Consider the following 27,963-nt stretch of genomic DNA (forward strand, 5'->3'; position numbering starts at 1 on the left):
TGTGCTGACATGCTTGCCCAGAGTAATACCTCTGGAAGAAGCTGTGTGTGCAGCTACTTTAATGCAGAAGCTTGGGCCCTGGAAGAAAAGGGGGAGCATTTTGGAAATCACTAGGAGTTCAGAAAGCAGCTCTTCCTCTCCCTGTCCTACTCTGGCACTCACCGGTGTGTCTTTTCTTGCTGGATCCTATCTTCTGCCTGCTACCTCATTGCGCGGCTCCAGAAACGTGCAGTCTCCTCCTGTGACCTCTGCCTTTGCGGTTGTGCTCCAGGCTGTGGAGGTAGCAGCTGGTGAAAGAGGAGGGCTGAGGAAGCGCCTGGGTCTCCCTAGCATGGTGCTGAACCACAATGCTTCCCCTGCCATCGGCAGCTGGGAAAGCCCTCTTGCTGCAACAGGACTCGGGCGCTTGGCCTGCGGTGAGAGCACAGTGCTTTCTCTACCCTGTGAGACCGAAAAGGGCTGAGCCTGCAGAATTGATGAGACAAAGCTCATAAAAAGAGAAGGACCGAAGTCATCTAAGATACCAGGAAAAGCAGCCTGGCACAGCCCGGCCTCTCCCATGTTGCTAAGCTTAGGGCAGCGCAGAGCTGTGTAAAGCAGGGACCAGGCTCTCGCACCACGGCCGATTCGAAGCGGGCAGCAGAGAGAAAATCAATGTCAGGTCAGACCAGTCAGCCACAAGACACAGACGAGGATCTGAGTATTAAACCATTTAATTCTCAAACCACTCACATGCATAATGTTCTTTTACACAGTGTTAAAAGAAAGAAGAAAATGCGATTTGTTTTTTAATACAAACAGAATTTCAAGTATACATTTATAGAATTTTCAAAGATTCCTACCCAAGTTGCTAAGTTTTCATTCACATTGTTCTTAAAGCTGTCCAACAAGAGCGCTCTTTGCTAAACTGCTTTCAATGCAATTGTACAGTCCCCTCTACCGCGGTTTTATTTCCCCCTTCCCCAACTCTGGTTCTCTTGCCACCCTTGCCTGCCCCCCCTCCAGCAGCACTGGCCATCCCTGTGTGCCATCAGCCATGGAGCCGGTGGCCCTTCCAAAGAGCTGCTATCATCTGCCAGCTCCCGCTGGAAGAGGAAAAGGAAAGCGATGGTAGAGGACCAGCTTGGGAACAGCTTGTAACATCATTGAAGAACAGTCTGCTATGCGCAAGTTACAGCAGGCTCACACCTCAACCTACTGCAGACTCATGCGAACACTGACTTTCTTTTTTTTCCTTGAAATAAGGATTGCAACCAAAAATAAAATAAAACAAAAAAAAGAATAATTAGTACAGCAGGAAATTTCTTCACTGTGAAAGTAAGTCTTGAGTGTTAGGACACCTGTCCTAAAAAGTTTGATTTATAGGTCAACAGTTGAAGGTGACAGCACAATTTTTCTTACAAATTGTTACTCTGCAAACCAGCTCAGAGCAGAACCAATGTGGGACATACAAACTTGGGTTTTAAAAAAAAAAAAAAAAAAAAAATACTGAACTGACTAGGGCTCCATATCCACGTTATGGAAAAAAACCCACAACCCCAGCAACACCTTCATCGCAGCTTCGCTCGTTCAACTTAGCTCAGCCCTGTGCATGCGGATGGGCTGTCTGCTGTGTTGTAACTGGGTGTAACTTCTGACCTATTATAAACAGGGTTTAAATATTCTTTACAGGCAAAGGTGGGTTTTTCTTAACCGATTACAAAAGTATTCTAACAGGCCGATGCATGCCAGTCCTGTTAGTGCTACAGCACGGCTGAGCTGCAACCAGGTTTGTGGTTGCGGTGGAAACTCCTGTCTGTAGTGGCGGCAGGGGCAGCGCCAGGCCGGGAGGGCTGCGGGAGGTAGAGCTGCGGTCGAGGGTCTGGCAACATGGCTCCCTCCTGGGCTCTGGCTGACAAGAAGCCACCTACCTGTACAGCTGTGTCAAAAGCCAGCAACAGCCATACTCATCTTATGATTTAAAGTGCATTTCTTCAGTAAAGGGTTTTTCTTTTTTTTTTCTTTTTTTTTTCTTTTTTTTTTTCAAGAGGAACCTATTTAAAGTGCTGTTCTAGTTTGGAAAGGGACTCTGTTTAGAAAAAAAAAATGGCACCTTTTCACACGAGAGATCTGCTCTCTGTATGTGTTTGTGTATGTGTGTGTGTATATATATAAACTTGCAGAGTCAGATCTGCTGATTAATGACCAACATATAAAAGCGTTTTCTTTTTTATTTTATTTTATTGCTTTTTTACTGCTGCCTGCTCCCTTGGAGGCAGGAGGGAGATGGAATCTCCTCTTACCTTCCACACCGTTAGCTAATTTCCCAGTGCAGGACGTTGAGCCCGCAGTCTCGCAGCTCTGGCAGCAGCCTTTGGCCCGCTGGACAGTTTGCTATTATGCAGAATACGCAAAGTAACGAATCCACCCTGAACTGTCGCAGCCCCAGAGCGAACCTGCAAGGGTCATAGCGAGAAACTGGCGGCAAAGAGGGACGATGGACCCCAAAAGGCTTCCCCCTGCTCCTGCCAGATGCCATTTTCATAGAGTCACTTTACAGAGCAGACCTGCATTTCTGAAACACAGAGGTAAGGAAAACAAATCTGTTTTAAGTGAAAGCTTTGCTGATAGAGTGTGTAGTGTGGTAACCTCAGCACTCCAAGAGAGAGAGGTAGTTACTGTCCTGTGAATCTTCTGCTGCTTAATGCAACTCAATTTCTGGAGTGATTGCTCAAAAAAAAAAAAAAAAAAAAAAAAAAAGGAAAAAATCCTGTGCTCTTTATTAAAAGTTATCCCAGTTAATCCTTCTGTTGAAGACATACTTGACTATTCCCTCCAAGAGGCTTTTATATTTTAGAAATTGATTGTCAGTTTAGTTCCTTACGAAATCAATTCGATTAGCAAATTGCTATACAAAGCCACCTACATTGTTAACTCTTGTTACGATACTCTTCCACTGCTCCGCAAGGAAGTGCTCAGTCATCAGCGTCCCTGTTTGGGGGCTATTCTTCAGCTGAACAGGGCTCTCGGTCACAGCTTGTCTGCTACAGCGTCACCAGGTGACAGCGTAGGACAGCATTTCATGCTCTGAGCACGCTTTAATGGAAATATTAAAAAGAGCTACTGGTGTCATATTCACAGTGTTGTACAGGAAAGATGGGGTGACGCCAGGGAAAGAAGGGGGCAGAGGGCGGCTGCAGAGACAACTGGGGCACAGCTCGTGGGAGCTTCAGCTAGTGTTTAAGATACCAGAGGCTTAGGGGAAACCTGCATCCGTTCCCTTCCCTTTTCAGATAAAAGCAGTACTTTGAATAGCTTGCTTTCATTTCTGTGAGCTGACCTCTGATACAATCTTCTCTTGTCCTTCGCTAACTCTGCCTGTAAGCGTGGGGCATCAAGGTGAGGAATACGTTACCACAAGAACACGCAGCTGCGTGTTATTCCCTTCCTAACTCTGCTTTTAAAAGAGCTTCTTCAGGAAAGTCCCTGTTTTGCCACCAAGAAGGATTACTCTTGCACCCCTCGGCCTGTCCTAACTGCCAGCAATTTTACATACACAAACACAAAAGAAACGTGCATTAGGTGAATGACAACGATCCCTTTTCGCTTCGAAGTATTTCTCACAGTCACTTGCCCTGTGACAACAACGTAGCCCTGGAAGCTGTCGCACGTCAGCTTTCTGCCCAGGCAAGAACCTGAGGGGAGCAGAATTAGTCTTAAGCAAAGGGTATAGCAAAATTCTGCTGTCCATCCCAAACTCACCTGCAATCCAGGCTGCTGTTGGGAGAAGCAGCCGTAACCCTGGCCTTGGAAACTTTCTAACACTGGAGAAAAGTACCTGCACACCACCTACAAACTCATTCCCTGAATCTCCCTCAGAGATCCAGTTCACCCTCGGCCTGTGAACACACGCACCGATGACAGCCTGTGTGAACAAAACCCCCGTCCCTGTGTTTTTACGGAGGAAACTTAGGACTAATTCACCTTGAAAGCGCCCCATGGGCAGGGGACAGCCGCAGGGGTGACGAGGCTTCACACCTCTTGCCAAAATCAAAGCTGTCACGGGAAGAATTGCACTGTCCACCTTTTGTTCGCGTAACCCGCAGCTGCCAGCCTCCGCGACAAAACGGCACCTTCCTCCTCCCCACCGGCCCTCGCCTCTGTTAAGCCAAGAGTTGTGTTCAGTTACCAATTTACATGCAATGAAGTATTAAATAAAAGCTTCACAGTAATCCATAGAGTTTCCTCAGACATGTAAACTCTAAGAAAATAGCATCACGGGAGCACAAACTCCCACATCAAACCAATGCCCTAGACACGCAGATGAACGAATGGATCCCAGACACACCTCTCGGTCTCAAGACACATCTTTTGAACTTGGCCAAATGGGGAACCAGTGAAGTAACATCATCAGGTTAAAACTAATTTTCCAAGAAGTTTCTCAGCTGTAGTTTTGTGATTCCTCCCCCCGCCCCAGACTGAGTAATTTCAGTTGTACTTTTCTTCTTTTATGCTGCTACTTTCTGTATTTTACAACCAGTAGTAAAACTAACCAATCTAGCTTCATTCCTAATTAGTTTCACAGTTTCATAGCCAATGGTATTGGGTCTGCCTGCAAAGATCACGGGAAGGTTTAAATAAATAAGCTTTACTGCAATATAAAAATAATGAAGACATTTAACCATAGATCTGAGAGGGTTAAGTACATTTACAAAAACTAAGTAAAGCTGGAGGCTTAACATAGCTGACAGTCTGCAAAAAATTAATGCAGTGATTTTTTTTTTTAAAGTACTGCCTTAGATAACTGCAGTAAAATAATAAATCAGAATATGTCAGATTAAACAAGGAACTTCTTACACAGCAGTATTTAAAAGATACCTGAATATGTTTCAAAAGCTTAACTGATATGAACTAGGGAGCCCATTAGAGCTGCCCATTTTTACATGATAATACTAAAAAAAAAAAGGTAACAAAAATACAGCTTGGTGTAGTCTAAGGGAAACAGGAACCTGGAGGCTGCACTCACGCTTGGGGAGCAGCTGGGCTTCACGGACTGTAGCAGACAAGATGCTGTTTCATGGATTAATCATTGACAAATGAACAAAAATCTTAACTGGAAATGCACTGGTAGGATAAAACTCTCTATCCCTTGTTTTGCATTGTGCAGTGCAGCACACGGTGGGGCAATGTTTTATACTCCAGGGGAGTGACAGAGAAGCCCAGAATAAGGGGAGGTGGGAGGGAGGCCTTTGGATCCCAGCCCTGCCTCCCCCCTCAAAGCAGGGCTAACTTCAAGCAGATCGCTCAGGGTCTTGCCCGGTCAAGTCTGAAGTATCTCCCAGGATGGAGATTTCACAGCCTCTCCGGACAACCTGTTCCAATACTGTTTGGCTATACTCACGGTGAAAAAATGTCTTGCAATACCTAACCTGAATCTCCCTTGTGTAAAATTCTGCCTACCGCTGCTCCTCCTTCCACCATGCGCCTCTGAGAAGAGTTTGGCTCTGCCTCCTCTGCACCTTCCCCACGGCTGCTGAGTTTAAATAGAAGAAATGACATAGGTAAAGGAGAGAGTACTGAAACGAAAGCAAACTTCAGTCTTCAACAGCTTAAACACATGCTAGAAAACCTAACATTCAGAAAATGGCACTCTGAAATCTGTCTGGTACTACCCATTTGCAGCCTTCACTTGCCAGCCTTCAGTTCCTTCCAAGGGCGTTTCTGAAATCCACACAGCAAATTCGCCTCCACTAGGGACTGACTTGTTTTCCTTCATTACCATTCACGGCTCCAGGATGGAAAACACTGGTGGTGTTCCGCTCTGACGTTTTAGGACATGGTATAGGCATCTTTGCACGCCTGTCTCCCAAGACAGCAAGGCTTCCTGCACGCTCCTGAACACCTGCAGGTTCTACAACTGGCGTTTCCCTGCCCACAGCATCCACAACATGCTAGAGACGCACGCACGCTTCATCCCAATGACGCTTTGCTGACGTCTCATCTGTTCTACCCAACACCTCCTGTTGGCTTCCAGTGCCAACAGCCAGTGCTGAAAACAGATGAGCCCTCCTCTTCTTTTGGGTGTCTCCCTCCTCGCCGCTAAGCCAACCTCCTTTCCTCGCTATTTCTGTTTGCCCTTTGCAGATGATCTCCTTGCTACAACAAATGGCTCAGGCTAGGAAGAAGCCGAGGGCGTGTCTCTGGCTGTCTAAAGAAACTCTGGCTAATGCAGGCAAACTATCTGCACGGTTGAAGTGCTGCTGTTTTCAAGCGCTTTGTGGGCTGAATCTTTTACAGTGCTCACCAGCAGACGGGGAAGGGGCCTCTTCCCGTTTACAGACCGCAACGAGTCTGCAGCTGTAGGGAGATTTGCCACCACTTCTATGGTGGGAAAACAGAAACAGCTTCATAAGAGGTGTGATGTGAATCATGCACTAGATGATGTAAGCAGGTGACTGTCACCAGGTTAGAATTAACACTGATTTTTTTTTAACGAAAAGAAGTATTTTGTTAATTATTCTGCTGCTGGAATGTAACCAGTAATGTAACTGGTTTCCTAGCAAGAATTACCCCAGACTCCACATGCATTTTTTTTTTTCCAGCAGACATAATAGCTTCCCTCTCACAAAGAAGAAAACCACCCACCTGAGCCCCTTGCTTCGGTGACAGGCAATAGGTCTTGAGCTCTCTGTGCCCAGGGCTAAAAAGCCTGGGCTCCAGCTGGGGCACAAATCCCACAGCCCCCTCCCTTCCTGCACCGCGTTCTGCAAGGGAACACCCTCTTATTTCCACGGAGACAGTTTCAGCTTGGCCTGCTCTGCTGATGCTGCATGTAGCAGTAGAGGATGAGCAGGGGGGGCTTGTGGAGGGCTGTGCTGGTACAACACAGCCCCACGGCTTTGCAGAAGCACTGTGCAAGGAGTTTATGGTGAAATGTTTCCCATTCCTCTCCCAACGCTACTCACCAGCTCATCAGAAAACGACTACCCTGCAAGCTTGATGGGCACAGCTCAGACCACTTTTTGGGAACACTTCACCATCCTATTGGTCTCAAAAGGTGCCCATTTACCTGGGACATCTCTAGCACGGGGCACCCAGCACCCCCCGATGTAACACGTACACACTCCCAGCCACGTAACATGACGCTGCACAGCTCCCCCTCCACCCCATCGACGGCATCGACATACCTGGTGTGGTTCTCGGTGGAAACCTGGAATGAGAACACAGGGTTCAAACGCTACCACTTTTCCTTGCCCAGATTTCTGAAATGGCCCATCTCACCCTGCGAAAACAAGGATCTGAATATATGTTAACAGCCAAAACCCCCAGGCCTACTCCACCACCCTGCCAAAAGCAGGTGTAACTCCTCATTCGCAAAAGCCTTTGACAAGTTCAACTTTTTGGTTCTGAAGGTGCACAATTCCCCTCCTAAGGTTCCCCCACAGGCTCCCGGCACACAGCCTCAATGCTGGCTGCATTCCTGATGCTGAAGGCAGCGGAGTCTGTTGTTCGCTGCCTAAGCAGGGAGTTGAAGCACTGATGCAATGGGAAGCCACGAGGAAAACCTCTGAAGAAAATCCCATCTGCATCTCTAACCTCGAAGACCCGTGCAAGCAGGCACTGGTGCCCAGTGACTCGATCCACACTGCGACAGAGACCAGCTCTCCGCAAAGACCCTTCCTCATCCCTCCCAACCTCTATGGCAGCATAAAAACCATGTTACAAACATCACCTCCTACAGCCACAGGTCTTAAACCTTCTGTGATCTGCGAAGTCCTACAAAGTCCTACTCATGGGTGTCACAGAAATTGTTCTTACATCACAAACTGATGCCGGATGAGAATTTAACTAAACAGAACATAAAAATAACTGGGGAGGGAGCTAGGATTTTTCAACATTTCCATGAAAAGAATTAAAGCTTTAAAACAAAGAGAATAATTTTTGGTCCATGTCCCAAAGCCATCAGAATGACTATTGGGAAAGACAGTCAGCAGCATGCATTCACAACCCCCTCACCCAAAGCCTCCGGCTTACGTATCGTCGCCAACCCACCAAACACCGAGGAGGCACTGGATGCAGCATACTGACACTAGTGCTACTTGATAATGAACTTGGGAAATTTTCAGTGGAAAGGGCTACCTTTTCATAAAAAAAAAATTATATATATATATATATGTTATTAAAAGTTATTTGAACAAAAAAATGACAGAAAATCCACATACAGACCACTGTCTCAATCAAATAACTCTTTTCTGCCCAACTAGCAGCCAGTGCTTGGTCTAAGGTACTTCTCTTCTCCTGACCCCGCTTTCCCTTTTTCCTTTGCCTGGTTTATCAGAGCAACTGCTATTTGACACAGCAGCCAGGCGGGATCTGCTGCTGGTATCAGACCAGTTTCTCCCGACAGCTGCACTGAGAAGCACCTTCGCACCGACGTTGCTTACAGGATGCCTCAGTCAAAAGGAATTCGATGTAACGGATGATGTTCCTACACACTGGTACAGCACGCGGCACAGAAGCGGTCTTGTACTCAACCCGCAGTACTTGGTGACTGCAATTAGAAGTAGATTAGCTTACAGTCTTTTTATATTTGCCAGATCTAGTAGCTAAAAATTGTACCGCATGTAGCTGGCAGAGTGCTTGATACGCCATGAGCTGCGAGTGTGCGCTAATCCTGCTGGGGAGTATTCAATGAACTTAATCAACAAAGGTAGGCGGACTGTCGTCCTGCTCAATATAAGGGACGCAGGGAAACCCGCTCCGAAAAGAGACTCCAGCGTGCGGGCTGAGCAGAAGAGCAAGAGGGAACTCAGCCGCTGCCAAGCCTGTGAGAGATTGTTAGAGGTGAATTTGTTCATAGCGTTTGCTGATGTGTTGGAAAGGCAATTACTCTCCGGCACAGAAGAATCAGCAACATTTTATCTCTGAAGGCATTTTTTTCTTTCCATTGGGGACAGCAGAACACGCACCTCCACAGAAGTTGCTAAAAAAAACCCCCAACCACCTCTAGACATCAGTAAATAGCAAAGGCCTGTTTTCTAAAACTGTAAATTAGGTACTAAATACATTAGCGGTTGTTTTGTGGCCTTCTCTCTCCAGCTCCCAGTTGTGCCAGACTATGGTCTGATTTGCTGTCTTCTCCCTTTTTATTGCTAGGCTCCCCAGAACATATTTGTTTTCCTGTGAAACCGTTAAGTACCATGAAAAACACTGCCATTTCCAAGCCTTCAGAAGGCTCTGAAACGTGGGTTGCTTTAATCACTCTGACAGCACAGATGAGGCAAAGCCCAGGAGCACCTGGGCCAGTGGCAGCTGTACTCTGTCTCAACAAACACCTCTCGGCTCCAGCCCTTATTAGATACCACAGCAAGAAACAGCAAGCCAAAGGGGACGCAGGCAGGAGCAGTGCCAGCACTGAGACAGCCTGTCTCGTCTTCTCTATGCGTGTTTACAAAGATTCATCCAAACCCTGCATTTATAAGGAAGGGGTCAGGCAGAGGACCATATGGAATCGCTTTAGATCCGTGTTACAGCATATAGAGCAAATCCATGCCTAAATTCCTGCCTCATTTTCCCTTGCAGAGGATTTCCTTGAGGCGTTCTAGTAGGCAAGTCCTCACGCTTCCTTAAAGCATCCCAATTCAAGAGGCAGGGCAGAAGCCCCAGGTTTTGTGACCAGCAGGCGCAGCAGGGTGGCAGAGGCTCCAAAGCGATTCTGCTGGAAAAGTCCAGCAGCAGAAACGCTGCTGAGTCGTGCTTTTAAAGCGTTCATTCAAACCACCAACCGACCAGCTGCCCGCCGCGTCATTCGACAAGGCGGTACCGAGATGCCCAGAGCTGGACACAGCACACCTCAGTCCAGATCTGTGAACGGAAGACACCAGGAGCAAACGGTGCTACCTGACATCGCCCTTTTAGCTTTAACCATGCGCTTCATCTCCATCAGACGCCCCGCCGTACTGCTCTTGTAGCAATTCCTCCAATACCAAGTTATACCGGGTAAGTTAAAAAAAACAACAGTGTTTTAAAATGGTAACCCCTACTGCTTCCCCACCACCAGACTTTATCCAGTAAGTAAGTCCTAAATCCTTCCGAGGCTGCAAACCTCTAGGATTCACCAGCACCTTAAGTCTTACACGTATCCGCATTTTTTGTCAGCAAAGATCTTTCAGAGCTCCCATCTAAAAAGGTTCCTCCTATTTCCGAGACACATCATTTCACAAGCTGTAATACTTTGGTTTACAACTGGATTAAAATATAAATTAAATAAGAATAATGCTAAATGAGTTTATACTGAAACACTTTATATATGTATACATATATATGTATATACAGGTATGTGTGTGTGCACTCCCTAATGACAGCTAGAGGAAGCAAAAGTCATTCTCCAAAGGCTTCTACTCTTCCAACTAGCGTGGTCAACTTATCCATTGCAACAATTCCCTGTGCATAAAAGCTAATGAAGCACTGGAAGGTGGCGCGGGTGAACAGCTGGATCACATAGACGTTCAGGAACAGAAAGACAATAAATTATAAGAAGCAGTAGTAACTTGTTCACAGTTGGGATGAGGATAATGTTTTAGGAAACCTGAATTTTCTACAGTCCCCAGGAATAAAAAGTCAAAGGTCACTGAAGATTACAGTTGGATATATTTCTGTTAATCCTAAAAGCGAAGATTGGATCTGACACAAAGAAACGATAGAAACCATATGAAATTTCTATCAGCAGACTAAACTCCGGTACCATCAGATTCAGCAGGAAGATTTCCGATACCTCCACCGGGACCAGAATTCAGCCTGGTGATGCTTCAATCACTGCCTCTGTCTCAGCGATGGACATTGTCACAAGTAGGAGGATTCCTTGAAGCCAACTCAATCCTACGTCCGAAAGAAAATGCTCCCTTGATTCTACTTCTCTTCTAACTATCATCCCAAACATCACATTCAGTCTCTCCTAGTCCCAGCCTCTGTGTTTTCCTATGTATGTTTTGCAAAAGAAAGCCTTTCAGCAGATGGAAATATTTTAGAGATGGCAGGACTCTTCAGATAATTTTATAACCCACTTGAGTGGGTTCCAGATTAGGAATAACCTCAGTTTCTAGTAAGGCTAACTGCAGCAAAACTTTGGTCTGCTGCATTTTATTGAAAAACAAAAAAACCAACCAATCTACTGCAAATCTACTCTATTCCAAAACGTTCTGGTAGACATTAGTTTCAAGCAGCAGCCAGTAGTGTTTGCATAGTTCTAGCTTTTATTTGGTTACAAATATATATAAAGATAAAAATGTACATACATATATATGTATGTATTTTATATTAAAATATCCTTTGAATGACAATGATTAAAATAAAGATACTTAGCTCCTCCTTAGGACCTTCCACTGAAGACGTCAAAGCTCTGTGCATGGATCTCACCTCATGACAGGAGTAATGCTCATCTCTGAGAATGTCATTATTGCCAGACGAGGCTATGCCAGCAATCACTGGCAGCTCCGTCAAAAGACCCCAGACTCTCTGACTGCAGTCCTGGCTACGGGCTCAGCTCCCAGGGGAAACTTGGAGCCCAAACCTTGACAAAAATTAGAAGTTTCCTGAATTACAGCTCCTTGACTTCTCCCATCCCCAAAATATTTCCAGCAGAGCAAGAACAGCCTTTGGTGTCACTAATCTGCAGAAACACTTGGATGCTGGTATGGCTAAATTGGCGGGCATGTCATGGATTGAAGAGGAGAATTTTATAAAGTTTAAATAATAAGTTTAAGGGGTGCTAATTTTTGTTGGTTTTAAAGATGCATGACTCGGTCTATCTCACAAAGCTACCTTCCGCCCAAATAAACTGCACCTTTTCAGCTGTCTTTCTATGTATACATTGGGTTCTGCAGGAGAGATGAAGTCAGCAGCAAATAAAAGCTACAACTCTGCTCTTGCAAATGCATCGTTAGGGTTGAATCACCCAAAGGCGGCAGAAGGACTCTGCTCAAAGACCAGACTGCTTAGAATCAAGACCAGACTGCTTAGAATCATTTACCAAACTGGGCATCGCACTTTTAACTGAAATTACTACTGCGTAGAGGCGTGGGACGGCCTGCCCTGGAAAACAAAGTCACCTAGCTGTCACAAAACAAGAGCAGGACAAGCAGGGAGATCTATCCTGTCAATTTATTTCAACCTTGATCTCGCAGAAGGCTAAAATCCTGGCTCCGTGCCCTCCCCACCAAGCCTGCCCCGCTACCCTTTTCAGCGAGATCGCAGCTTGTTCCAAATGCAATTCCAGCTCTGAATAGCTGTCAGATGGGAACAGAGTCAGTCGCTACCGACCTTGGCTGGATTTAAAACAGCAGCAGAGACACAAAATGCTTTCTATTCTTCCTGCCCTCCAACCACTCAAACTTCTGAAAGTTAAATTACACGGATCGCAGCTTGAAAATATTGTAGAGAAGATGTAGGTAAGTCAAAGGACTGAACCTGCTGGCCGGACAATGCTGGGAGCACAGGCGAGGGATTGCCCATCTACATCGGCTGCTCTGACTCTTCCCAGGCTGATATCCCTGGATCTTATTAAGTGGCTCTAAGTGTGTTCTCAGCCTCCTGTTATAAATTCACATTTCATAAAGCCTCCTCATTCATCCCTCTCTATCTAGCTGCTGGAAATAAGAAGCACGGTTTGCTTTCACATAGTCGCATTGCAAGAGAGCAAAAAGACCTTCTGCTTTTTCCCTTTCCCAGCTTCACATCGGTCATCCTCCCGAGAGGAAGAGGTTTAGCTTTTCCCCAAAGCAGCAGCACAGTATTAACACAATTCTTGTTATTTTCACAGCTATTCACAGGGAACCTGGCAGCAGCAGGGAACGGCCACAGCAACCGTCACGTCACTCTGCTGTGACTTGGCACTGGGGCTTTCTGCAGGCTCAAGGAGATAACCGCAACACTTCACATTTGGAAGGCTTCTTTGCCGCAGCAAAGAACTAAGAAATGCGTTCCCCCTCCGAGAAAGAAAACTGCAGAAATAGAGTGTGTTCCCCCTGTTGCCTGAGGCAAGCAAACAAATGGGTTAGTAAGCCCTAACTCTGGAGCGGACAGAAATGTTACGTACAGAGGTATTAAAATACGACACAGTTCTCTTCACATCCTCCTTAAATCACAGTTGAAATCACAGTTTTGGCAGAGGGGAAAAAGCTGCAGCTAGACGTGGAAATGCAAAGCTGTGCCTCAACCCATCACAGAAGCATTCGCGCTTGGGAAGCTGGCATCTGATTCTCCACAGCTTCGGTGCAACCGTAAAGAGTGACGGTTTGCCAATGGAGAGGCAACAAAAGATGGTATCATTCTGTTATGGAAAGCAGCTCCAAGTAGCTACACCACTGCCAGAAAATTAACATGAGGTTTTTCCATACCATATACGACCTCCAACCCCTTTTTTCTCAAACCTTGGCCTTACGTGCACTGAGGATGTCAACCACTGAAAGAAAAGTTTAATAAACGATTCCTCTGAACTGGTTCCATCTTCTAGTGCGGATGGGCCTAAACTGCTTTCAGCACTGTTCGAGAAAACATCAGAGACACCATGATTCCTACACATACATACACATACACATCCATTAAATGTACAGAAATAATATTAAAATGATTCCCACTACCATACCTTATACTGACTCTAGCTACAAGCTATAAACTTCACCTCAGTGAGGCTGGGGCAAGAATATTGGCTCTTTTGCATGCAATCAGAAATGATCGTTTATACAGTGGCAACCTCTGCACCAAAAAAAAAAACAACAACATAAAAGAGGAAAAAATAAAAACCTTTCACAAGCTTTGTTTTCAGACTAGCCTAGTACGATACGAAGGACCAACTTCATGGTTTTCACCAGGCCAATTGAAAGTAGTGAATCAGCAAAACAGGACGCACTGCTGGCATCCTGGACTGTTCGGATGCTCCTCCATTCACAGTATCGATACAGTAAAACAAAAACCTGCTCAAGAAACTCACAGCTATGCCATATGAATAAAGGCATTCACCATTTTATGTCAGCCCTTCATCACTATGCTTTGATGGATCGGTTGCCATCTGTTTCAGAAACATGTTGCTTGTATAGCAGTTACTGCACCTTCACCCTTCTCTTCACAGCAAGCTTAGCAGGGAAACTTTCCCACTATATTTATATATAATATATGTATATAAATAATTTTATGTTTTTATAGTTTGGTAGTATTCTTTTAAAAGTTCTATTTTAAAACACTTAAAAATCTTTTAAGCAACTAAAAGTAACTTTTGATGCTCTCTAGTGTGAACAGGATAGGATTTCAAAGTTTTTAACTTTTTTCTTTTTGATTTTTGGTAACTTCAAAAGCTATGACTAAAGCAGCATACTCTGCACATCTCCGCTTCTCCCCGCACCTCAATTGCAACGAAACCTACCTTAGCCACCCTCTCATCTCTCATCTTCTGCGACTGCTCTCTGGCAACCTTACTGTTTCGGTACCATCCTGTTTGACCTTCGACAGGAAACACAATGGGGCTGGTCCCTCGGGTGGCCACTTAGAAAACCATTCACTGTGTGACGATGCACTTGACAGGAGAGGAGGAAGAAGGGACAGAAGGAAAACGGAGGTGAAATATCAGTTTTCCTGTTTGAAATGGTCAATGAAATTGTACTCTGCAGGTGCCCGGCTCAGAACACCTGCAAAGGTTCCTCTCTTAGGAGCACATCCCCGTTACACGTGATCCTGGCACCAAGCCCTTCCCTTCCCCACACGCCAAAAAATCTTTAGAGCCACATCTGCTTTTTGAGAGAGACATGGGAGGAACAGTGAGACCCCTCGCTTATAGAAGAGAAAAATACATAAAGTGAGGCAAGAATACATTACCCTTCTCCAAATTCTTCCCTCTCAAGGGGCAGGAAAATGATCCCGAGTCCCAATTTGCAGGTGAGGAAAGGGAGGGCTGGAAATGTTTCCATGTGCCCAAAATTGTGCAGTCAGACTGCAGGGCAAGCTTTATTTTCACTTGGTGAGTCTCCTGCCCGCCAAGCCCACGCTCTTAACCGCTCGCCCGGCTTGCTTTGCCAAAGCAAGATGAAGTGTATTCCTTTTTCGATGTCTCATTGTTCCTCCCATCACCTTAAGGATCAGAACTTCATCATTCCTTATTGTACACGTTATACATCCTCAAGAGAACTCCTTCAACCAAACGTCCTCTCCCAAACCCAATCTGCGCAACCTGTCGTTCATTTTCCCCCTCCATTGCGAACAACTCGGCATCAGAACCAGAGAAAACTCTTAAAGTATTGCATATTTTTTAAAAGACTTCTTCAAAAGATGTCAAGATATTTGCACTTATCTACCTGTCCCATGCTTTTCCGTTTATGAAACACGTAAGCACGTGCAAACACCTACAATACACAATGCAGGCATGTCTCTCCAGGTTTGCTTAACTTGCTCTAAACATCAGAGCCGCTTAGAATACAAAAGTTTAAGTCCATGCAAGGGGACAGAGTTGTGATTGCTCTAGGAACCATTCACTTTTAAGTTTCCTGAACCGTTACAAGGAAATAAAGTAGGGTTTTCTTTTCTTTTTGCATTTCATTGATAAAAAAGTTATCAAACTAGTTTGTAGAAACACGTTTAAAAGCAACCCCCCACAATTGCTTGGCTGGGATGATAGTATTTCAGTATACCATATTGCTGTTATAAAAGATCAAGTGCGTGTCGAGTGGGGTGTAGGGTGAAGGACGACTTTGGTAGCCAGCCTCTAACTCCACAATTCAGCCAGTCGAGAAGAACTCTTCCTAACACTCAGCAACACCTGAAGCACGGCAGCGCACCGGTCAGGACGTCAGAGTGCTCTGAACTCTCCAGATCAGCAACAGCAAAGGACAACCTCCTCCGAAAGACCCCTCCAACCCTTCTTCCAACCCATCAGAGCCTAATGCAAACCTCACAGCTGCTAAATTTCACTTTCAGTAGCCAAAGCGCTTCAAATTTTGCTGACCTCTAGAATACCGCTTTATAGCCGTGCCGGCTTTTAACAAGGGGCGCTGAGGCCGCACGCCTGGAACAGGCAAGCCAAAAGCCCTAAAATAATAGTTTAAGTAAAAAGGTAAAAAGAGACACACCAAAAATAAGACAGGGATAAATACACTCGGGCAAGGCGGGTTCCACCAGGACAGTCTTTTTGTTTTCTTTAACGTGGCAACTACCTGGGGAATGGAGGAAGGCAATGGCACCTCGCCCCTGCTTTCCCCTTGAGCTGGACCAGCAGATATGGCGAGGAGCAGCCCTGCATGCTAGGCTCACTGGGTCTGCACGGCTGACGGCCAGCAGGACCTAGCTGCTGGGCCAAAATGCTGTAGAGAAATACAAATGACTGCTCATCCCAGATCACTACGGAACATTAAAAAAATTTAAAATCCTGTCGATCCCTGAATAAGAAGTTGATTGACACAGTTGTTTTGTTTTTCTCCGAGAGGAGGAGGAATAAGGGAGAAAAACTTTTAACACTCTAAGTGTGTGTGTGTGGGTGTGTGAGAGAAAGAGAGAGAGAGAGAGAAAGATTTTTCTATTTTGGCAACATCTTGGGAGCTTCTTTCTGTCCAGTGGTGGCATTGCACTAATTACAGTACCAGCCTGCCAGGTTGGTGCTGACTCTTTAGAGCCAAAAACGGGAAGACGGTCCTTTCTTCCCAGACTCTGCAGCTGTGTTTCAATCTGGCCCAGTTGTGGACACAGATCCCTGTGCCGTCTCCCCCACAGCGACAGCTTCCTCCTGCGGAGGAGATTCTTCCTCTGCCTGCCCGCGAGATGTGACGGTGGTCTCAGGGGAGATGCTGTGAGGCCCCTCCAGAGGCATACAGCCAGGGTGGTTCTTGCGAAAGTGCTGGTTGAGGATGGCCTGGAAAGGGAAGCTTTTGCCGCAGACGTGGCAATGAAAGGGCTTGTTGCCTGTGTGCTTGCGGATGTGATACTCCAGCTGATCCTTGCGGGTGTACTTCTTCCCACACATGCGGCAGACAAAAGGCGTGATGCCCATGTGGAGACGCATGTGCCGGTCCAGGCTGCCTTTCTGGTTGAAGGATTTGGCGCAGTAAATACAAGTGAGCCGTGGGTTGTACCGGAACCAGCGCTCTGAAACCTCCTGCTCCCGGAGATATTCCACGTAACCGCTCACTCCAAGCATGGCCGATTCCTCCCCCTGCGAAGGAAGCAACAGAGATTTAAATAACAAGCAGCCTAAAACAAATTGCAGGAAAGAAGATCAGGCCCCAGTCCAGCCAGTAAATCACTGAAGCATGTGCCAAACCTCGAAATCAGCAGCACTAATGTCTTCAACCTCAAGCAGCCGTTTAAGTGCTTAACTGGGGCCTTGGGGCTGAAGACAAATGAGCAATCAATTAGAAACCTCTGCTATGGCGGCCCCTTCCGCCAAGTCGTTCACTAGATTCGGGGAAGAAAAGACAGCACTCATCAGGAGGGTGCTTAACCACCGATTGAGTTGTGGACCAAACGTGCCAATACATGTTACTTCTTTTAAAACTTGGGCCAGTTTGATTAAAATACTGTATACCACGTTCTCTTTTACTTAGTAAAGGTTAAAAAGAAGCCAGTTGATGAGCTTGCAGTAAAACGAAGGTGGAATAAACTACAAATCATACCAGAAACTCTTCAGGTGTCATTTTACACAAGTATTTATTCAGGTGTCATTCAGGATTCATTTTATAATGAATCACATTTGCCTAAATGGCTGTGTAATCCATCCCAGCCCTGCGGCATTGCAGGGGAGGATCTGCAGCACAGAGAGCTAGCACGCCTGGCCCGAGTCACACAGCAAGGACTAGCTGGCTCCTCGCTATTTTCTGAAGCCAGAAAGACAAACAGCCAAGGGTAACCCTGAACCGCAAGCGCGGGCTCTAGGACAACCGCTTCTGGCTATCATATTCAGAACAAGCACAAACAGACAGTCTCCTGAATGCCTCCGTGCTGGAGGATGCAGTATTTGCACTCCCAAGTCTTACGCTGTTTCCTGATGATGCCAAACGCAGACAAGCAACAAGCGTAATGGCAGGAGGGCCTCTCCTCCGGCAACGAGGGCTGTGCACGTGCAAGCAGCAGCGTAACTGTGCCAGATGCTGTGGAATCCGGCTGTATGAGCACTGGTGAGCTGCTCGGGACTGAAACACTTTGTGCTTATAGCGCAAAGCTATGGTACTCTCTTTCCACTCTACCACTGCCACTGGGCAGGGATCACAGGCAGACTATTTTTAGCATCGATATGGCAATACCAGAAGAGCGGAAGGTGATGATGTTCCCCGTGTACGTGGTAGCCTACAGTTTTGTGTTTGAGGCCATCTCATAATGAAGAAATAATAGCAGCTTTTCTGTACGTAGAGCTAAAATTGCTCTGTATGTCGCATTTGCCCTGGAGGGTTAGTTTGACCTGAAATTTTCTAGGTGTATTCTGAGGACACAAAACTAAGCTTTGGCAAAATAGAAACAAGAAGATATGTTTTCTTTTATGGAAGCGGATTACAAAGTTAGCAGACAGCAATCACAATTTTTTCCCCTTATTACACTTGGTCTTACTCAAGGACAAAGCAGCCTGGTAACTCCTCACCCGCCTCCAGCAAAGTCATTTGATTACGAACTGACATATTACTTATTTGCCAGGCACACAAGAGTTGTTCTACACAGTGTTGGGTGACACACTTGCACTATAGTGCCACTGCAATACTGACTGTATGCAATAAAAAAATTAGATCAAAATGATTAGGCACAGGTATTATCACCGTGCCCCACTTTGCTGCACCCTATAGCCCATTGTCCTTCTGTATTTCTGTGTATCTCTCCCTCCTACCCCAAAACTGTGCCCGTACCCCAAGAAAGCCGAGGAGTTGGAGCTACTTTACACTGCAAATTCTGCTATGCAACACAGTCCCTTGGGGATGAGACAGAGACCTCTGTACAAATCCATGGTCCTTTGACACTTCACCCTAAAGTTTTACTGGTGTAGTACTGCCTGGAGGGCTTTTTGGAATGATTTTGGCACTATCATGGAAAGGTTCAGCTGTTGTCACCCCTCAGTCTTCCACAGAAGCCAACTAACACCTCCTCCGTCAACTCAGGCATTTGCTGTCAGTGTTTTAGGGCAGATCCAACTCTGCAGGCGAATGGGGTTTCTCCTCAGGAGCTGGTGGCCTGCCCAGAACGAGGGTTGATATTTATGCCTTCAGATAACAAGAGAAACTCCTCATGTTTTCCAGGTATCTGGCCGAAATCCCAAACGACAGCCAAAATCAATTTTAAATCATATACCGACAGCAACAGTAAAAGGTCTTTGTTTCACAAAGAGCATTGCTTACAAATATAAAATATTATACACTTCATCACAACACAGCCCCCTTCACCTTCAATGCCAACATTTACTTGCAAACTTCTTGATCTGCCTACCTGGGAACTGGGCTGCTTGGGCTCATCCATCCGCCTGGGAGACTCGCTTTTTGATCTGTACCGCTCAGTCACAGCAACCATGCTGCCAGAAGGGCTAAATCTGTGGGGTGGGGGAAGAGTGTAAATGGAGTTTTTAATGGGCATCAGGTCACTACGGTGTTTAGAACAACGGGTGAGCAATAGAGGCACCTGTATAGCATCTCTTCATCCTCACCAGCTAACACACAGGAGGTGGAACAGCGCAAGTATAAAGGAAAAACCAAGTCATACTGGTCTGTGGTTTCAGTCTTAACATCTGAAAAATAAAACTGAGTCATTTGGCTTCCAGTTCAGTAACAGAGAGCTTTTCGGTCGCTATCGCAAGTAAACCGATATGGGCCCAGTGACTCAGGAACTGTACAACAGGAGAAGAAACCATTTCCCTAAGGGCACCTCTTATTCACCACCCTTGCCCTCCTCCCCCTTTCAAGTGTGAAACAAAAGTGATGTGATGGACTCCAGGTAGGAAACACTGCGTATTGAGTGCCGTGCAAAAAGAGATGCTCGAGGCTAGCTGACCTGTGGAAAAGAGTTAAGGAACTAGGAAAGGATCGCTCTCCCAAGGGCCAGCTCAAGATCATTCCCACTGATGGATTTATTAAGTGACAAGTGACAGAATATCCACTGCTTCCAGGTAGCTGTTCCCCCATGGGACCAGAGGGATTGAGCTAGAAGAGAAGAGAGGCAGATGTGAAGGGAAACCCCACAAATACAAACCCCTCAAACACAACAGATCTGCCCTTTATCGGATCTGTTCTTTGGTCTGAGCTAAGGGCAAGAAAACAAATGCTGGAGTGGGGGGGGGAAGCAGATGGATGCAGAATCAAAACACAGCAGATTTCACCACCCGTTTTCAGTAAAGGCTTTCTGCTCTTTTGTACAAATCAAAACAACAGCGGAGGCCAATGGGCTCCCCACTTCAACTGCTTCAGAAGATGCAAACCCACAACCCACTGCTGTCCTGGACCACTGGGAAGACAATTTTCTCTTGACCTACAGCCGGTGACCAGCTTGTTTCTCAAACAGAAACACTCCCAGGTTTTCAGGCCAGAAGGCACCACTGCAATGACACTTTGCATAACACGTACTGTGTGACCTCGTTAATTCCGATGCTGAGCACGATATCTACTGAGACTGAACTGCAATATCTCCTTTAGACAAAAATTCCACCTCAGCTATACACCAAGAGGCAGAGATTCCAACCTATATATCTCTAAGTGCCAATAATTAATTTCCCACACTAGCCTGTACCTGGAGATCCTGGTCTGATCACTACCCAGCCAAAACACTATAACCCAAACCAGATACACTTTCTAACACCACGAAAAACTTCCTTCAGCGCTTATGCTCAATGGCTACAGGAAATACAAGGGGCAAACGTTCCAAAGCGACAAACCCGGCCAAGTGAAAATCTTGTACAATTTCCTCTTACAGCCAAGGTCAGTAATTAAGTTAAAGAAAACTCACCTGTCAATCTCACTGCTGGTCGGCCTGACCACTTTGGCCCCAGAGGACCCTAACGTGTAAGCCTCTTGGCACATCAATCCGTGGCCCGTGGTGTCGATCACCATAGCAGTGACCTCCTCGGCGCTGCTCCCATCTTCTCCTGATGGTTGATGCTCTGCCCCGAGCCACTCCTCCAGGTTCTCTGTTTTAATGTGTACTCCTCCCAGCACCCGGACGTCGTCATCATTCCGTCCCCCGCGGTCTCCCATTCCCGTTTCAACGTACCACTGTCCCGCTCTGTTAATCCGTAGTATGGGCTCCCTGCTTTCCACGTCTGAACTCTGCTCAATTATCTGGGGGCTGGTGGACTCCTCGGGTGGGCTGAGCTCCCGAATGTCCAGCACCGTGCTAACCTGGCCCAGGCGACTCCCCTTTGGGGTGTTGTAACGGGGGCTCAGAGAACGGTTTAGATTTGGCGTCACCCGGTGAGACTCCGGTGGTCTCTCCTGATGCTTTGTCCTGGTCTGGCTCAATTCTGCTTCCACCTCCGCCACATTAATTTTGAAATGAATTCCCTCGAGAATCTGCGTGCATTTGTCTATGATATGCTGCATCTGCAAGAAACTGGCAGCCGTTAGGTAACTGATGATGTCAGCCAGCTGCAGACATATCCTACCGGTGTAACAAAAGGAAAGAAGCTGCTCGAAAACAGAAGGATTCTTGATGACAGAAATGGAAACGGTGCTCATTTCGTTCAAGGACATGTGGTCGCGGAAGTAGGGCGAGCTGGCAGCCAGCACCACCTTGTGAGCGCGGAAAGCTTGCCCCTGCACATTGACCACGATGTCACACAGGCGACCCTGCATGCGTAACTGATTCAGGTGGCTCAGGACAGAGTTACTGAAGTCAGGAATCTCCAGCTGAATGTTCCCACTCTTCTCCATGGCTGTCCCAGTTGCAGGTGCACGACCCTACTGGAAAGAGGGGAGAAAATACCATCGTTAACAGAGCTAGTCTATCATTTGCATTTAAAACATTTTTCACCTACTTTCATGCAGCTTGAAAAATGGGGATTTTTAGAGAAGTCTCTCACCATTTAATTTACAAGCACGTCGCAGCAGTTCTCTGATCCTTCTGTGCTGTACACCACCTTTCACAAGAGTTATATTAAACCAGTCCCCGATAGATCCTCATTCCCCATTCCCTGTGGCTTAAGTGCTTGAAACAGTTTGTTCTGTCAGCCTCAATAAAAGCACATTTGCATTGTAAAAAGAACATTAAAAATGGTTCATGTACTAAAAATAGGCAACTGATTGCATAATGGATTAAAATACTTAGCACTTGTACCTTCTAAGCACTTTGAAGAGGGAAAGTAATATTGTTATTCCTCATTTATTGAGCAGGAATCAGGAAGGAGACACTGGGACCTAAATCCTCCTCAGAGACTTTTCGAAAGCTGACTGGCACACATTTGACCTCAAGGAATCTTAAGTACACCGTTAAAACCAAGATATTCATCATATGTGGCGTTTCTGACACATGACAGAAAATATGTAACAGGACGGTGAAAGAAAAAGAACAGAATCCAGTTCTAAACACCAGCTTATCAGACCATCCACTGGGCACAAGTGACTCCCTGGCAAAAGAAGCTGGCGTTTGGGTAGTTTGAGATACTGCATACAGCAAAAGACAACTTATGAACAATGGGGATTAACAAACTAGCTCTCCCGGTTTCCCTTCCATAATTCATTTTTCTATAATCATCACATTTCATTTTGGCAAAGTTTGAAAAGGAGCCCTGACCATATATGGTAAAAATTCAGAATGATCCAAAATTAGACGTAAACTCTCCCAAAAAGAAAAAAAAAAAAAAAAGTAAATAAGTTTATTAAAGACCACTCGTGGCATGAACAGATTCCAAGCTGGATGGCATCTGAAGTGTCGATTAAGCAGAATGCTGCGGATATTAAAACGATTTCAGGCAGGCCGGGAATACCAAGGCTTATAGTGCCTACTCCGAGAAATCTCAGAATCGAAGGGACTAGCACACAGGAAAGCATATGTGCCTTTTGAGGATTTTTTTTTTTTTAAATTTATGAATGCTGCAGGATAGCGCATGTTCATATGCCCAAGCAGACTTTGTGCAAACTTGGCAAAATATGTTACTAAACCTGAAGCTGCAGGACAGCCTGTCAATCTTGTGAAGCTGTGCAAAGAGATTACTAAATGGCCGGACGGCTGTATGTCTCTGGGGCAGGTGAGATCAGGGGTGCCGTGCACAAAACTTCACAAGGTGCAGCTTAACAGCGCCACGTCTTACGGCTTCTTTTCCCCCTCCCCTATCTTTAGAAGAAAGCAATAAAGCCCACAAAAATCAAGGAACTATAGCACGCAGGTCCGCATCGACACAACGTTAAGAGCAGAACTTCAAACGCGCAAAACAAGGTGAAATAGAAAATCCGACATCTTACCTGTAACGTTACGAGTAACATGCAAAGGGGAGGAAACGGGGGTGGTATCTTGTTGTTTTCCTTTTTTCTTCTGATGTAGTAAGAAGGTCTGAAAACTTTTTGCCCCCTTCCCCTTTAGAAGGAAAAAAGAAAAGAAAGAAAAAACGTAGCACGGAGGAATTGGGTTCTCCCAAGCACAATCAAGAACGTCAAGCTTCGTCATTCTTTGTTTTGCTGGAGGATACAGCAGCAGGATGAGCTAACCATTACATGACGTCCCACCCCGAACCACAGAGAAACACTGAATCTTATCAAATTGATCTTTCCCTAGTGTCTGCTCAGTGTTTGTGTTGTACCGATGGTCATTAAAATAAAAAATGGAAGTGCAAATAACCTGAGAAAGTCATTTCCTCTCTTACAGGGCTGGTATCTCTGGCACTAACCCTGCAGCATTTAAACACACGCAGGGTTTTCCTCAAATGAGCCGTTTCAGTTATGCCATTAGGGACACTCACACAGCCGAAATCACATCGAGCATGTGCAAATGTTTACAGGATTGGGGAGCCTGTAATCACATAATCTTCCCAAACCACCAGTTTCTAAAGCGATAAACCCCAAAGCATTCTCTTAAGGAAGGCTTGCGCAGGGAGGCGAGGCTGGAGGCAGAGGCCGACCGTTTGTTGCTCAGGGCGTCAGCTCAGGGCGTACAGAAAGAGAAGGGAAAAAATAATAATCAGATCTTAACTGCTGAGCGTGGCTGTGTACTGCCCCGGTCAGAAGTCAGCTGCTCCCAGGGGAGCCCAAAAAACTATTTGCAAGCTTTTGCTCCAAAGGCATGGAAAAATCCGTCCACCACTGACGGCAGGAGAAAAGGCCCCACATAGCTTCGTTTACCTCAGTATCGAGGAAGCGGCATTTTATGATATGCTTTGGGGGCAACCTCAGTCAGAGGCTGGTGAGGGGGACTCTGTCTTTTTGGATCAAAATACCCTTGTCAGAAGATGATTTCTGTCCTCCCGGGTACGGGGCCTATCATAAGCTTACACACCTCAGCTGGCAGCGCAATGACACCTCAATTTTTGCCTTTCCTGGTGCCAGACTACACGTTCATCACCTCAGCCTTTACCTGCAGGATGAATGGGATCTCCTGGTGCACAATGCTCTTTACAGAGAACATATCGAGAGACTTATCTATTTTTAATACAATTTAAAGTGTCACCAGCTGAGACTTGGACTTACTTATCTCAGAAAATGCCTTTCACCCGGTGAGGCAAGTGCAACTACCGAGAGCAGCAGAAATTCTCGATCCATCGGGCCCTCGAAAAAGCTGGGACAGACCATCCGCAGCAGGTGATGCTCACTCTGAGTATATCCTTTGTCAGAAAACTGTCAAGCTGGGGAGCCGTATAGAGGAGGTGGAACTGAAAAGTCCCAGCTTTTAGGGCTGAGATTTACGACGACTGGTCAACTTGACTACTTTCAAATTACGAGGGGACCTTAATAAAGATAATAACAGTAGTAATTCTGAATTGAGATGGGAGATGCTGCCTTTCTCATCCTTCCCCGCCTCAGCTAAAGGAGCAGATTTAGCAGCGCTCGGTTTATTCCCCACTAGATCGCTCCTAAGCGGTGACTCCAGGCCTTCGCTCCCGGCCGAGGGGGTTACGGTTAATTTTTAGCCCTGACAGCTGCGGAGAGACGCCTGACGACCCGAACCCGGGGGTGCGCGGAGGCGGCGGACCGAAATCCACCCTCCCCGCACCCCGAGGGCTGAATCGGCCCCACGCCATCCCGCCCGCGGGGCTGACAACGCACCGCTCCCCTCCCGCGGGGGGCAGCACCGGCCGGAGGGAGGCGGCGAGCCCGGGAGGGGCCGCGGGGCCTCTGGAGAGGGACGGGCCCGGCCGGCGGAGGCCCCGCGGCGGGAGGGGGGAGCGGGCCCGGCGGCCCCCGCCCCGCGGCCCTGAGGGGAGGAGGGGCGGCGGCGGGGCGCGGCCGCGCTCCCCAGCCCCCGCGGGCGTGACGGCGCCTCACGGTAGGGGCGGGCCCGGGCCTCCCCCCGCCCCGCCCCGCCCCGCCCGGCCCGCCGGGCCCGCGCCGCGCCGGTACCTACCTGGCGGGGGTGGGAAGGGCCGCAGCACCGTCCCGGAAGCGAAACCCCCCGAGCGGGCCGCACCCCGGAAGAAAATTCCCGCCCGTGAGGCCGCGGCGCGCATCGCTCCCCCGCCCGCCGCCGGGCCACGCCCCCGCGCCCCGCCACGCCCCCCCACGACGCCGAGAGGGGAGGGGCCGCGCACCGCCCGCCGCGCCGGGCCCACGTGACCGGCACCGGGACTATATAAAGGGCACGCAGGAAGAGCCTCGGCCTTTTTGGCCTGCACGGCAGCCGGTCGTTGTGGCGTTTGTTGCGGCCCTGCCGGTGAGTGGCGGGGGTTTCCCGCCGGATGCGGGCCCGCGCCGCTCCGGGGGGCGATGTGGAGGTGCTGCGGTTAGGGGTCGGTCCCCGATGGGCGCCGGCGGGGGAGGATGAAGGTGGATTGGGTCAGTGGGGCCCGGTCTGCGGCCTAGGCCGCTGGGGCCTGCTGAGGGGACTCCGCCTCGTGGCGGCCCGGGGAGGGAGGGGGCGGGGGACGGGCAGGGGCACGTAGCGGAGGCAGGTAGTGGATCCCCCACACGGGCTGCGGGAAGGGGAGGCCAGCGCAGGCCCCACGAGATGGCGGGCCCGTGGAGCCGCAGGCTGGAGGCCCGTCACGCCGCGGTGGTGCGGGGGCGCTGGGTGGTGCCCTGGGTGTGAGCGCAGCGGGGAGGCAGAGCCTGCGGCCTGGGCTCGGTTTTGATGGGAAGAGCTCGGGGGCGCCTGGTGAGAAGCGAGGCGCAGCCCGCATGGCGGCGTGTTGTCTGGAAGCCCTTGTCCCATGCGAAATGCTCCTGGGAGATGGCGAGATGGTGTGCGGCAGCTGCAGAGATCAGCTTTAGGTTTCACTTTTATTTTTTTTTTTTACTCTGCACTATGCTTTTAGGGAGGTAGTTTTCACCGGTAAATGGGAAGTGTTGTGTTAGGGTTAAGGGTTGCCTGCCCCTCCGTAAATTAATGTTCGGAAGCCGATGCCAGGCTGGGGAGAGTCCTTTCGTTGCGGGGAAGGTGGAGATTGTCCCCTGCAGAACAGTTTATTGGTAAATGAGGAGGCAGCCTTACCCGTATCATGTGCTCGGGGTAATAGTTAGCATTCCAAGTGTTGCAATTAAAGGCCCGATTTTGACAAAGTAGTACGATGGCTCACTTGGGCTTCCATGTGCCTGCATGATGAAAACTATGTTGGTAGGGACATCTGAGAGGGTGATGAATACCAACATATCTGAACAGGGCATGGAATAGTGTATAGTGGTGTATCTGGTGTGGCTGAAACTCCACGTGGTCCTTTCTGGGCAGCCAAACTAAGTTAATGGCTGCAGGACTGACAAGGTGCTTATACACTAGAATTGAAGCTGTAGAAGATTAAGAAGTTTAGTGGTTCTGTCCTGCTTAAAAATATGGGCTAGCAGTTAATGGTGTGGCCTGGGGTCTCAAAGGAGCTGAAGTGTAGATTGCTTCAGGTGGGGCTTTGCTGTAAGGCTCAGTGTTGGTTTGGGTTTCACTTGCATTTTTCAAAAAAGAATTCGTGAACATCTTCATTCTTAGAAGAAAAACTAATGGATAATCTCTTATTTTCAGTTAAGATACATCAGCTACACTCTTGACCCTCTTATGGCTTCAAAACAGGTAGGTGATGCTTCTGAAATACGGAGTTTAAATTGAGAATTAATGTGTAGGTGCACTTAGAGCAACTATCCTGGAGTACTCTGCTATTACAGGAAATTATAGCACCAGCATTTGTAATCCACTAATTGCTTGTGGTGTTTCTCCGGGCAGTCCTCACTCTTCTGCTGGGAAAAGTCAAGTCTTTCTTTGTATTGGAAAGTGGATGCGAGGCCCTTATTTCTGAACCACTAGTTGTCCTGTAACCAGACTGCAGTGGTACCCTAGATGCCTTTTTTCCTTCGTTACTGCTGTTTCACCATCCACAGCAATAAATAGTTTGCTGTTTGGAGAGAAGTGCCTGATGCATGTTTCAAAAAGAACCTGTAACTATCAGGATTGATAACTAAATCAGAGCCTATGATGGTTTCAGTATAAGAGTAGTGGACAGAAGTGATTTCTGAAAACTCTGTGCTGAGGCTTTTTTCTGTACTTGGTGTCACTACCAGAGGTACTCCCTCTAGTTCTACAAGTGTCTGAAGCTGTTCTTTCTCTTCCAGATCTGGCACCAAATATGGAGACATGATGCTACTTCACAAGGTGAAAAATACTTCTTGAAAATTCAGCATAAAATGCTGCTTAGTGTTTGTCTAGACAGCATCTTTTTTTCTAATGACATCAGTGGGCAGATTTTATTCCCTGAGCTAAGTTTTCCCTCTGGTGCCACAATGATGACACTTATTTGCTACTCTTGACCAAGAGAATGATGAGCACTTTTACCACCATAACTTTTCTGAGGCACAACAACTTGGAATTCCCCTTGATGTTTTGACTTCTGAATATGCTGTTCATAAGCTTTTCTTTTTTTTTTTT

The 27,963-nt window shown here is 47.2% G+C and overlaps 1 protein-coding gene and 3 non-coding genes across 8 annotated transcripts; 3 read left to right on the forward strand and 1 right to left on the reverse strand.

Annotated features, from left to right (window-relative positions):
* Positions 1 to 697: 697 nt before the first annotated feature.
* On the reverse strand, positions 698 to 25,585 carry ZBTB37 (zinc finger and BTB domain containing 37). Of its 5 annotated transcripts, none has more exons than XR_015699121.1 (6): positions 25,468 to 25,584; positions 23,376 to 23,487; positions 20,926 to 21,875; positions 19,420 to 19,519; positions 15,654 to 17,167; positions 698 to 14,545 (listed from the first exon to the last, which is right to left on the reverse strand). XR_015699121.1 is itself a non-coding variant. In XM_087733884.1 (5 exons), the coding sequence occupies exons 1-5, from the start codon at positions 25,568 to 25,570 to the stop codon at positions 16,679 to 16,681; spliced, it is 1,758 nt and encodes a 585-aa protein (XP_087590010.1). In that variant the 5' UTR covers positions 25,571 to 25,585; the 3' UTR covers positions 698 to 16,678. The 5 variants fall into 5 exon arrangements, 3 of the variants coding, with proteins under 3 accessions (XP_087590010.1, XP_087590008.1, XP_087590009.1); XR_015699122.1 differs by having other exon boundaries at positions 698 to 2,554; positions 7,167 to 17,167; XM_087733884.1 differs by having other exon boundaries at positions 698 to 17,167; positions 25,464 to 25,585.
* A 1,062-nt stretch (positions 25,586 to 26,647) lies between these two features.
* Positions 26,648 to 26,723, forward strand: LOC148052204 (small nucleolar RNA SNORD74). The gene has a single exon (XR_015699369.1). It is a non-coding gene; the product is annotated as a small nucleolar RNA SNORD74 (small nucleolar RNA).
* A 782-nt stretch (positions 26,724 to 27,505) lies between these two features.
* Positions 27,506 to 27,572, forward strand: LOC148052205 (small nucleolar RNA SNORD75). The gene has a single exon (XR_015699377.1). It is a non-coding gene; the product is annotated as a small nucleolar RNA SNORD75 (small nucleolar RNA).
* Positions 27,573 to 27,811: 239 nt separating this feature from the next.
* LOC148052206 (small nucleolar RNA SNORD24) lies at positions 27,812 to 27,891 on the forward strand. The gene has a single exon (XR_015699360.1). It is a non-coding gene; the product is annotated as a small nucleolar RNA SNORD24 (small nucleolar RNA).
* The last annotated feature ends 72 nt before the right edge of the window (positions 27,892 to 27,963 follow it).

Source organism: Nipponia nippon, unplaced genomic scaffold, assembly GCF_047370975.1.
Source record: "Nipponia nippon isolate SJK-2023a ecotype South Korea unplaced genomic scaffold, ASM4737097v1 scaffold_5, whole genome shotgun sequence".
Taxonomy (NCBI): domain Eukaryota; kingdom Metazoa; phylum Chordata; class Aves; order Pelecaniformes; family Threskiornithidae; genus Nipponia; species Nipponia nippon.